This window comes from Dipodomys ordii, unplaced genomic scaffold (genome assembly GCF_000151885.1).
Source record: "Dipodomys ordii isolate 6190 unplaced genomic scaffold, Dord_2.0 Scaffold77, whole genome shotgun sequence".
Taxonomy (NCBI): Eukaryota; Metazoa; Chordata; class Mammalia; order Rodentia; family Heteromyidae; genus Dipodomys; species Dipodomys ordii.
Window position 1 is genome coordinate 5,397,118 of NW_012267293.1, and position 12,388 is coordinate 5,409,505.

Consider the following 12,388-nt stretch of genomic DNA (forward strand, 5'->3'; position numbering starts at 1 on the left):
TGACCCCGGCCCCCAGCCCCCTGCCCGCCCGTGTTACCGGAGTGAGGGGTCATTTGAGAAGAGCATCTTCAGAAGCAACCACCAAGGTGCTCTTCTCAAATGACCCCTCACTCGGGTTAACACACACGGGCGGAGGACCCACGGCAGGAAGCCCCAAGCTCAGAGAATCCTTTTTTCTTTTTTGTCAGTAGTGAGACTTGAACTCCAGGCCTGAGGGTGCTGTCCCCCTGCTCTTTAGCTCAAGGTGAGCACTCTACCACTTGAACCACAGCACCACTTCTGGTTTTCTGTCAGTTAATTGGAGATAAGAGTCTCGCAGACTTTCCTGCCCAGGCTAGCTTTGAACCATGATCCTCAGATCTCAGCCTCCTGGTAGCTAGGATTACAGGTGTGAGCCACCAGTGCCTGGCTTTTAAGGTTGAATAAGATTCTGTCATAAATGTGAAACACATTTTGTTCATCCATTCGTCTGTTGATGAACAGTTAGATTATTGGAGGCCATCTTTTTTTTATGTATTTCTACTTTTAATTGGTATATAGTAATCTATAGTGATTTTTCATGTTTATGGGGTACACTGTGATATTCCCATATATGTATGCAATACATAATGATCAGATTAGTGTAGTTGATATAGCTGTCTCCTCAGACATTATCATTTCTTTGTATAGGGTGGTCCAAGTCCTCTCTACTGTTTGGAACTATTTGATTGTCATCTACCTTCGTTAAGAAGACATCCTTTCCATGTGGAGGATCAGGAAGCATGTTTGTAGATCACTTCCTGCTTGCATCTCTTTCACTCTGGCCTTCAAGAAACCTTTTGGAATCAAAAGTCTAGAGACTTGGCCTAAAGTTACTAGAAGGTATTGCACAAGTACTTCTGGCCCTAAACTGCACATATGTCCAAGGCCTGTGTCAATCAGTGTTCTAAAGTGCAAGCAACACAAAAGGCACCAAATGCTGGGTGCCAGTGGCTCACACCTGTAATCCTCGCTACTCAGGAAACTGAGCTCTGAGGACTGCAGTTCAGAGCCAGCCCGAGAAGGAAAGCTCATGCGCCTCTTATCTCCAACTAACCACCCAAAGGCTGGAAATGGAGCTGACCTCAAAAGGTAGAGTGCTAGCTTTGAGAAAAAGAAAGAAAATCAAAAAGCTCAATGACAGCCACTAGGCCTTGAGTTCAAGCCCAGGACTGGTAGCAAAAAAAAAAAAAAAGTTTAGTAGAACGAGAATTCACTAAAGGGATATAGCTGGTACACAGAATCTCCAAGAAGACTCAACTGATAATCATAAAAATCCAGACTGTTGTTAGAATGTAAAAAACATAACAACTGCAGAAGCTAACGTTGTGCAGCAGTAGTTCCATCCAGACGTAGCTGCAGCCTGTGCTAAGCGCGGTGACTGGGGGTCAGCCCCAACTCCCCTGATGCCTGTGCCTCACTGGGACCTCCGTCTCCCTGCCGTCACTGCCTCCTTGCAAAGAGTTTGCTGTGTCTGCTCCATCTGGGCAGCAGCTGGGGGAAAGTCAGAGCTGGACGAGTCTGGCTGATTGTGCACCAGGTCAAAGACCCATGGCATGCCTCAGGGAGACAGAACCCAGGAAAGACCTCATCTGTGTCCCAACAGAGGACAAGACTCAGGTGCTGGGTGGTCAGGAGGAATCATCAAGATCCGCTTCAGCTAGAGAAGTCTTCGTGACCACTCCAGCCCTGCCCCGGTCCTCACCCCAGGCAGTAAGGGGCCAAACCTATTCCATCTGGCTTTAGGCCTTGTAAAGTAGGGCAGGCTTCCTGGCCTTCTTTTTAAAGGTCCCCAGTAGCTTTCCCAGCCTGTCCCCATGCCATATCCAAGTCCACGTGGTCCAGGTTAGGTGCTGCTGGTGGCCAGCGAGGTGTTGCCAGCAGCCCTCCTGAGGCAGATTGCATTTGGAGCCCCCAGAAGCCGGGCATTTCCAGCCAAACAGCACTATGCCTGCTTCTCAGGCCTGCACAGGTTTTGTCCTTGGGTCTAAGCTGATGGAAGGTAAAATACACTTCGGGAGGGAATACCCCATGGCTCCTACAGGTCTGTATGCAGCAGACATGCATGACGTTGAGATCTGTTCCCTGGAGCTCCTATATGAGCGCAAGGAAGAGCCTCATGGTGAGGAACAGACCCGATCAAAGAAAGAATAGTTCAGGACCAGAGGCCAGGGGATGCTTCCTGCCTGTCCTACATCCATCCCTAGCACCGAGTGTGCTTTTCCTTCTTGAACCTTGTGGGGTTTTGCACAATACCATAGGGCCTTGTCTGTCACTTTTGCAGGCTCGGGCCTTTCAGTAGGTTCTCTTAGGCCAATGCACAACACGCTGTGAGCATGGAGACCCTTCAGCCACCCACACCAACGGCGGGGCTCCTCCAGGAATCCTTGCTAGTGCTCTGTTTCCTAGTGCAGAAAACGTCACAGCCCTTGCCCCCAGGTTCTGGAGCCCCCTGACCCATCCCCCGCCCCGGGTCTGAGCAGGGAGAGAACCGAACAGTCTCCCTATCCTAGCTGTCCCTCTTCTCCAAGTACTTCACAGCTCCCATAGTCACTTGTCAAATAAAAATACCCCATTTGGTCTTCATCCCAGGCTTACAGCCAGAGCTGAAATCCTTGTTGTTTTTGAAGTGAGGCGAGCGTTAGGATCATCTTTGGTCATGCGATTGCTTTTCTAAAATAGCATGGGAGGGAAGGCGGGGGGCGGGGGGGCGAGAGTGTAGAAGAGAAAGGGGCACTTGGGATTTAGAACAAGCCCCTTCGGCCACGCCTGAGTTTATGCTGATGAGGAGGCTTTGGGGAAGACCCCAAAGGAGAGGGAGGCTCTATAGTTGAGCCCAGTAGCACTGGTCAATGCCGTCCATCATGCCTGTGCACAACCACCCAGAGGCTGGGGTGTGGGTGGCCCAGAGCTGGTGACAGCTGGAGTCTGAGAGCTCCGAGTCCTTGGCACTTGGGTGCATTCCTTGTCCCTGGCTATGCCCCTCTGTGGCCTTTATCATGATGCCGAGTTCCGGGAGCCATGCTAGCAAATGATCGACCCAAGGAGGGGCTGCTTGGCAATCCTCATTTATAGGTCAATCAGAAGGAAGGTACGGACGCGCCCTGGTATCTGAAATGGGGGCAGTCTGGTGGGACTTGATGGTAGGCAGTGTCAGAAGTGAATCCAGTCATGAAACATCCAGCCGGTGTCTACCAAGAACTGGGGAACTGGCAGGATGAGACGCACCCACCCCCCAACTCCATGTCAGCAGTAGAGTTTGTGAGCACAGGAAGAGGAGCAGCTGGCTTTCCTTTTCAAGGATGTCTTCCTCAGCATCCATCCACAGTCGGTCTTAAAATAAACCTTCCATTTGAAACCTAATGGTATTTACAGCCCAGCCTTGTCAGTTCCCAGAAGACGCCTTCAACCGGACTGTGGTTCGCTTTGAGACTCTGTGAACTTCAGGCTGGGCAATGAGGTCCGTCCCAGACCATGGGCTCTGCTCCACAGACAACAGAGCCCCAGCCTCAGGCCAGAGCACACTGAGAACAAAAATACACCAAGCCATTTGTGAAAAATAGCATCCCTCCCTCCCTGATGTTTGGGAAAATGAGGTGGACGGGACTCTGCCAGCAGGCAGACACCCCTTCGGTTTCTTATTTTCTGGTGCCATCAGGTGGTCGGATTTCTTGTTTTAGTTTTTAGCAAATGATGCAAAATTTGTGGTATGAAACATTCTGCTCATTAGCGATAAATCTACACTTTTCACCTTCCAAAATTAGCAGCTCAAGAACTTTGAGATAAACAAGATAAACTGACAAAACACTTTTAAAAGCATTTAATGGTACAGAGTGGTTTCAGTATGAGGTACTTTGATTAACTTCAGTCCATCTTTCTCAGTACCTCTTTCTCCCTCACTTTTTTAAAGTTTTAAGTGGGTTTGTTGTGCACATTTTACACATATGTATGTGTCTGTATATAGACCATGTTCTTTAATCATATCCACCTTCCCATCATCCTCTCTTTCTCTCCTCTCCTCTTATTACCCCTGCTACACACACTCCTCCTTTAACCATTATAGTCTTTGGGCCTAGATTCCACAAATGAGAAAAAACGTGGTATCTGTCTTTCTGTGCTTGTTTCATCTCCCTTGACACGATGCTCTTCAGCCCTGTTCATCTCTCAGCAAATAACATCATCTTATTCTTCTTTATTGCTGAATAAAACTCCAATGTGTCTAGGTAGCACATTTCTTTGTCCATTCATTGGTTGTGGAGTGCCTAGGCTGATTCTATAGGTTGAGTGTTGTGTCTAGTGCTGCTATAAAGACAGATGCACAGTTATCTCTTTTTGCATGTTGACTTACATTCCTTCAGTATACACCCAAGAGTAGTACAGCAATATCATACAGGAATTCTATTTTCAGCTTCTTGAGGGGCCATCCCTACTACATTCCACCCACAATGGATAGGTCCTTCCCCATATTCTGATGAGCATTTGTTGTTTGTTTTGTTGATGATTGCTCTTTTGACAAGGGTAAGATAAAATCTCAACGTGGTTTGGTTTGTATTTTCTAATGACTGAAACATGTTGAATATTTCTGTTCAATATTTTTGTTAACCACTTGTAGTATACTTTGGAGAGCTGTCTTTATGACTCATGTGCTCTTTTATTAATTGGATTATTTGTTTCTTGGTGCTTAATTTTTGGAGCTACTTATATATTTTGGATATTCATCTGAAGAATAGCTTGCAAAGATTTTTTTTCCATTCTGTGGGCTGTCTCTTCATTTTAGTAATTGTTTCCTTTGCTGTGCAGTAGCTTTTCAATTTGATGCAGCTCTATTTGCCAACTCTTGCTCTTATTTCTTAAGCAATTGGGGTCCTACTCAGAAAGTCATCGCCTATGTTCCTATAGGCGTTTCAAAGCTTCAGACCCACTCAGTTCACAGGTGTGAACCACTTTCAATTGATTTTTGTACAAGGTGAGACATAGGGATCCATTTTTCTGTCTTCTTCATATGAATATCCAGCTTTCCCAACACCATTTGTTGAAGAGTCTTTTCTCTGACATAAATTTTTAGAGTGTGGTTTTAAAAATCAACCACATGCTTTTTGCTGCACTAAGATGAAAGCAAAGGACAGAAAGGATAAGACAAGTAATGCTGTCAGACAGAAGATATGATCAGTAGTTGGCAAGCGATGGTCAGCTCTGGGAAGCACATCCGCTGGATGCCAGGAGCGTGTGCCTAAGGCTGCCCTTTCCATTTTCAGGAAGGGTCTAGAAAATACAAAGGTCCACAACTAGGAGGCTGAGGTACTAGGGGGCAAGGCCAGGTACTTACAATGACACACATTCAATTCACAAACAACCTGAAAATGATAAGGTATCTTAGGCTCATTGTTGGGCTCAGAATATGGTGTTTCCCCACTGGATGGGACAAAGTGCCTGCCCAGAGTTGTGAATGATTGGTTATATATTTGATTGACAGGGCTTAGAGGAGGGCTGGCCCCACCCTCAGCCCTCCAGTGCTGCAAATTAAGATCCAGATCTCCTTGGCCAGAAGTGATGCCAAAATAAGACCCTGAGACATAGTAGTGCCAGACTGATGTGCGCGCTTCCAGCTTTCAAAAAACTTCTTGTCTGCTGGGAAAGAGATCAGAATCTGGGCAAAGAGAGGGGCTGGAGCGGAGACCTGGGGGTCACCACGGCAGCTCTACACCACCAGAAGATCAAATCACTGGACGGTGAGTGCTCCCACTGGCACCTTCCAGAAAGACCACAGTGACTCAGGCAGGCAGCCAGTCAGCTCCTTCTGCCCGGTCCCTCTGCACAGTGACTGAGCCCTCCCTGAGGGATGGCAAATTTCAGGGGTCACCTTACAGGGAGCCAGGAAGGGGGGATCCACATCTTTTGCCTACTGAGTGGTGAACTTGTTTGGGCTGAAACATCTTAAAAGGCTAAAGTGACTCCTTAGTGCTCCTGCCATTTCATGTATGTCCTCCTCCTGTTTGTGCATGTGTATGTATGTGTATTGTGTGCATAGTGTGCAGTACCCAGTCTACAAACATGAGTGTCAGCTTGGTTTGGAAATGTTAAAAAGTACCAGTAATAAATTTATAAAATTACATTGTAACAATGAGACATACAAGACATTACTTGAAAACAAACTTTACAACTTCTGGAGGGGGAGGGAGGAGTTGGGAAGGTGGGGAGGGAAGGGATGGTAGAGGAAAAACAAAGGAGGGGGTAACAATGCTCCATAGGAAATGTACTCATTACTCATGTTAGTGTGACCCCTCTGTACAGTATCTTTACAATAAAGACCTATAAAAACAAAAATAACTTTATAAAACTAGCTCCCTGTGGTATCATCTCACATCTGTGAGCACATGAAGTCCTGCCGAGCCTTTGACTGGCTGGATTTCACGGTCAGAATCAGAGCAGTCACTGGAAAGCCAGTCAATACCAGGTCTTAAGCAACATGGTGCAAAGCAGCAGTTGGGGCTGAATTTGGAAAGATAGCAGCTTTTCCTCCTGAGACTCCATGACACATTGGAGCCTCCGTGCAAGGCTCTACAAACCCCACTCCACTTCAAGGATGAACTCATGGCCCCTGCCCTTCCCCAATGCCCTCCCTCCTCTTTGCCATGGGCACCTCTGTGGACAGTGAGCGGTGATGCAGGCCAGGGAGCTCTGGAGCCGAGAAGAGGGAGGAACACCTGGGAACACAAAGGTCATGGCAGCAGGTACCCTCTGTGGCAGCCCTTCAGCATCCACGTGGAAGGGAATGCCCCAGACTCCGTAGCAATGTCACCGGGTTACTTTAGTTCTGCTCCCAGACCTTTACTTACGAATACACTCGGGTCAAGAGAGAAAGGTTAGTGAGGGCAATAGTTACACCAAGAGCCTCATTCCCTTATTTGTGCATACTTGTTTGGAAGCACAGCGGCAAGCGGGAACTGGTTTGTCCCGCTGGCCCACAGCTGCCTGCAGCCATCCCGGTGCAGGCTGGGCAGGGAGGACTCTCTGGGTGCCTGGTGTGCTGGAGTAACAACGCCTCAAGAGGGTCTTTCTCATCTTCTTGCTTCCCCTTTCCTGAGATGGGCAGTTGTAGAAGCTGCTTGGTATAGTGGAAGAGGAAGGAAAAGGAGAGTAGAGTTTGGGTGAGAAAAGCATCTGCCTTCACCTCCTGGTTAGACCAGCTCTTCCTGGGCAGCCCAACTGGCTTGCCCAGGAACCTGACTTCCCTTGGAGAGGAGGAATATGCAGAAAAGACTATAAGTAAATAAGAATGCATATTCTCACCAGAAAGAAAGAAAATGGGCAAAGAGCACAGAACAACCTACACGAGAAGAAACATGAAATGCTAATGGGCACACAAAAACCATCTAACCCTTTTGGGAAGGTGACTCAGTGGTAGAGTGCTTGCCTAGCATGCATGAAGCTCTGGGTTCGATTCCTCAGTACCACATAAACACAAAAAGCCAAAAGTAGCACTGTGGCTCAAGTGGCAGAGTGCTAGCCTTGAGCAAAAGAAGCTCAGGGGCAGTGCCCAGGCCCTGAGTTCAAGCCCCAGGACTGGCAAAAAAAAAAAGTACAACCCTCAGGAATCATTAAACAACCCAAGGTGTTGCTCCATGAGCTCTTCCCTGTATCCAGCTACTTCCCTCAGAAGGCCGGGGCTCAGGCACCCTCTGGACATCAAGAAACACTGGGTAAGGATGGAGAAGTGGTAGAAAACAAGAAGTTACACCTTGGATACCACAGGTATCCTGGGTACCACAGGTTATCCTGGGTTTGGACACTACAATCGTCTGCTAAGTGGTCTTTTCCTCCCTGAATCTCTGCTTAGCAGGGCTCCTTCCTCTCCCTCTTCCCCTTTTCTTTCCATCTTCTCCCTTCACAGCCAGATTTTCTTGTCCGGTAAGCCAAAAGAGATGACTCTCAACATGCAGTAGGGAAACACACAATCATCTATTAGTTGTACTTATGGCTGATGGATAAACTGCCAAGGGAGTAAAGCGGCTGTGATAAACTCGACGGAGGGGAAAGGAGGAATAGCTAGAGAAGACAGAGATGATGAACAAATTTCCATACACGCTACAATGGCCTTCTTTGTTTGTGCATTGGTCCTGGCTCATTGGCATATTTAAAGTAAGTGAATTGTTTTATCCTTTTCCCAATCTTGCCACTTAGATCTTGAAAAAACAAAACAAAAAACCTTAGAAGTCTCTTCTAGGAAGGCAGGAGACAATGAGGAACATGGTGGGCTTTCCTACAAAGCCAGAGAGGATGAAGAATCCGTCAGAGTTGATGGCTAGGCTTGGGAAAGGTGTCTACTCTTAGGGTCATGGAGTCTGCCTCGGTGGATGGACAGGAGAATGGGAAAGAAGAGGGGGAAACAGCAAGGTCTTTGACGCACATCCTCTCTCCTCCAGGAAGGAGGTGTGGAGAGATCCCCAGTAAAAACCGAACTCATTGTGAGATGCAGAGCAAATGGCACCCATCACTCCATCTTTCGTTTCTAACGACAGGTAGACAGGAGAAAGCTAGCCGTTCCCCAAGAATGGAGCCCTCCACCACAGCCTTGAATCCTGGGGAAGCTACACCCTCCGCCAGAAATGAATCTCTGGATCAAACAACCTGGTCATCAGAGCCAGTGACTGAGACCCTCTGGAACATGGAAAATGAATACTATCACATCTGCATATCCCAGCTCATTTGTGTGCTGGGGCTAATTGGGAACGGACTCCTCATATGGTTTCTCATCTTCTGCATCGAGAGGAAGCCATTTACCGTCTACATTCTGCACCTCGCCATTGCTGACTTCATGGTCCTTCTCTTCTCATCCGTCATCGAGCTGGTGGACACCTTCCATTTCGATGACATCACCTTGCAGAACTATGCTGTGTTTCTCGTGATCTTCGGTTACAACACGGGTCTGTATCTCCTCACGGCCATCAGTGTGGAGCGGTGTCTCTCCGTGCTGTACCCTATCTGGTACCAGTGTCGGCGCCCGAAGCACCAGTCTGCTGTGGCCTGTGCACTGCTGTGGGCTCTCTCTGTGCTGGTGTCAGGGTTGGAAAACTTCTTCTGCCTCCTGAACGAGGAGCCGAGGTTCCCGGAGTGTCGCTACGCGTACATATTTTCCTGCATCTTGACCTTCTTGGTCTTCGTCCCTCTGATGATCTTCTCCAACTTGGTCCTCTTGTATCAAGTCTGCTGCAACCTAAAGCCACGTCAACCAGCCAAGCTCTACGTGATCATCATGGCCACCGTCATCCTGTTTCTTGCCTTCGCCATGCCCATGAAGGTCCTGCTCATCATAGCCTTCTATTCCTACCCAAATAACAACGCGTCCATGTGGACTCACTTGTCCTATCTGAGTATACTGTCCGCCGTGAACTGCAGTGTCAATCCAGTCGTCTATTTTGTGGTAGGAAGCCTAAGGAGGAGGAGGAGGAGGAAGGGTAGAAAGTCCCTGAAAGAGGCACTGCAGAAAGTCTTTGAAGAAAGGCCAGCGGCAGGCTCGGATGAGAACGCTGCATGATCCTCTCCTGCCGTGGTGGAAGGGTGGATGCCTGACATTGCCCCCAATGAGGGGAAGAGGCCTCCATGCTGACGTCCTCTCCCCTCCTCCCAGGCCTCCGCAGCTCCCTGAAGATGAAGACGAAATCCCTTCATTCCTCCTGGGAATTGTCCACATGATCCACTTGTCATCGGTAACTTTGTGAAAGCTAACATTTTGATTTTGGTGTATTTTTGAGGGAAGCATACATTTGTACAGTAGAAGGGTTTCACCGTGATATTTCTATGCATGTGCACAGTGTATTTGGAACAAAGTCACCCCTCCCTCTACCAAATTACCATTGCACAGCCCCACTTTTTCACACAGTTTTGGTAGTTTTTTTTTTTTTTGGTTGGTCGTGGGGCTTGAACTCTGGGCTTGGGTGCTGTCCCTGTGCTCTTTAGCTCAAGGTGAGCACTCTACTGCTTGAGCCACAGCGCCACTTCCAGTTTTCTAGTAGTTTATTGGAGATCAGAGTCTCACGGACTTTCCTACCTGGGCTGGCTTTGAACTGAAAACCTACATCTCAGCCTCCTGAATAGCTAGGAGGACAGGTGTGAGCCACGGCGCCCAGCTTGGTAGTTTTTATGCTGTATTTATGCACACACACACACACACACACACACACACACACACACAAATACATACATCACATTCTTGGATCCTCTTTCTCCCTCTCCTTTGCACTGGTCCCTCCTAGCCAGTCTTCCGTTCACATTCCCATCCCATCACTATCTTTGTCATCATTGTCGTTGTCATCATCGTCATCATCATCATCATCATCGATATAGGTCTATAATCCACATATGAGAAGGAACATTCAACATTTGGCTTTTTGAACTTGGGGTGAGAGCTAACACTTCTAATACTTAACTTTCTGAGTATTGTTTTACTTCATCTTCTCCCCTTCCTGATGCGCCCCACCCCCACCCCCACCCCAGGGCCTGGGCACTGTCCATGAGCTCTTTTGCTTAAGGCTAGCACTCTACCACTTTGAGCCACAGCTCCGCTTCTGGATTTTGAGTGGTTAATTGGAGATAAGAGTCTTTCTTGGGCTGGCTTTGGACCATGATCCTCAGATCTCAGCCTCCTGAATAGCTAGGACGACAGGCATGAGCCACTGGTGCCCAGCTGTTTCACTTCATCTTAACAGCCCTCTGAGCCAAGTTCTTCCATCATCACAGATAAAGGACGTGGGCTCAGGGGTTGAGTAAGGTTACAGAATGGATGGAGCCAAGCTCAACTGGGCTCTAAGGAGTTCAACCCCATGCCCATCCTTGCAAGCTTAATACCTCCACAGTCTTCCAGAGGTAACACTGCAAACTGCCGTCTTCTCCTCCACTCCCACTTTCTCTCCCGAGTCTCCTTAGACCTTGTGCTCTGGATTAGCAGGAGGAATAGGAATTACTGTTGAAAACACAGAACTACATGTTAATGCTGTGTGGGTATGCACACACTACATGTTAATGCTGTGTGGGTATGTGCCAGTACTGGGCTTGAATTCAGGGCCCAGGGTGCTTTCCCTTAGCTTTTTTGGTTCAATGCTGGCCCTTTACTACACCTTGAGCCACACCCCCACTCCCTGTTTGTGGTGATGAATTGAAGATAAAAGTCTCCTAGTTTTCTGCCCTGGCTGGCTTTATCCTTCAATCCTCAGATCTCAGCCTCTTGAGTAGCTACAGGCGTGAGCCACCAGTGCCCAGCCTGATGTTAATATTTCTACAAAACTGTAATGCTGCCCTAACGAGCATTCTCATTATTCACACGTAAAGAATTTATCCTGGGATGAGTTAGGAAATAGAAAAAATGGTCCTGTGAATCCTCCAAAACTGCTCTACAGCAGTTGAAATGAAAAGGAGTTGCAAAGGGAATCATTAGAGCTTTGCTTGGGCATAGACATTTTCATGCTTCTTCCTTTCCTCCTTCCCCGTCTATTCCCTCCCTTCCTTGACTCCTCCCTGGCTAATCTCCCCCTTCCTGTATCCTCCTTCCCTTTCTTTGCTTAACATGGAATAGGTACAAACCCATGCATAAAACACAGCTATTTCTTTGCACGATGTGTTGGAACAAGCCCATGTATTTTGCAGTGCTTTGAACCCAGCTCACCCTTACATCCCCCATACCTCAAACTGCCGACTTCAAAGCACTGCCAGTTCTTTTTGGAAACATTCTACAGTGGTCCCAAAGCATCCCTGATGGACAGACATCACTACTTTAAGTGAGACACAGGCATTTGTCAACACTACTTATAGATTTTGCCCATCCAATCATTTTGGCACTGGGACAATCCTGTAGTCCAAATGATGGTCACCTAACACATTCTTAAAACTAATTCCACCCAACTGGGGGTTTAGTAAACGTTTTATGATTGGATAGCATTTAGAAGTTCAAACAAGTCCCAGGAATATGCGTTATAAGGCATGTTAGAAAATACATTTTTTATAGACACGACAATGGATTAATATCTCTTAATTGAATATTCAACTAAATTAAGCAGGCACACATTAGGGCATCAAGAGGTACAAGTGCTGAAGGGATGTTGGGTAATTTGTAATCATACACAAACAAGGGAATACAAATGATCATGAACATTCAAAATGTTTGAACTCACTAGTAATAAAATTGTAAATTACACGTTCTGGGAGATCGGGTTGTTTTTTTGTTTTGTTTTTTTGCTGGTCCTGGGGCTTGAATTTAGGGCCTGGGCTCAAGGCTAAGCACTCTACCATTTGAGCCTTACTGCCACTTCCGGCTTCTTTTGAATAGTTTATTGGAGTTAAGAGTCTCACGGACCTTTCTTCCCAGGCTGGTTTCAAG

At 47.4% G+C, this 12,388-nt stretch overlaps 1 protein-coding gene across 1 annotated transcript; it reads left to right on the forward strand.

Annotated features, from left to right (window-relative positions):
* The first annotated feature begins 8,569 nt into the window (after positions 1-8,569).
* LOC105991802 (mas-related G-protein coupled receptor member H-like) lies at positions 8,570-9,553 on the forward strand. The gene has a single exon (XM_013024528.1). The coding sequence runs from the start codon at positions 8,570-8,572 to the stop codon at positions 9,551-9,553; it is 984 nt and encodes a 327-aa protein (XP_012879982.1).
* Positions 9,554-12,388: the final 2,835 nt, after the last annotated feature.

Excerpts from the sequence above, each read along its gene's own strand:
- LOC105991802 (XM_013024528.1), top strand. The coding sequence starts at position 8,570 with ATGGAGCCCTCCACCACAGCCTTGAATCCTGGGGAAGCTACACCCTCC.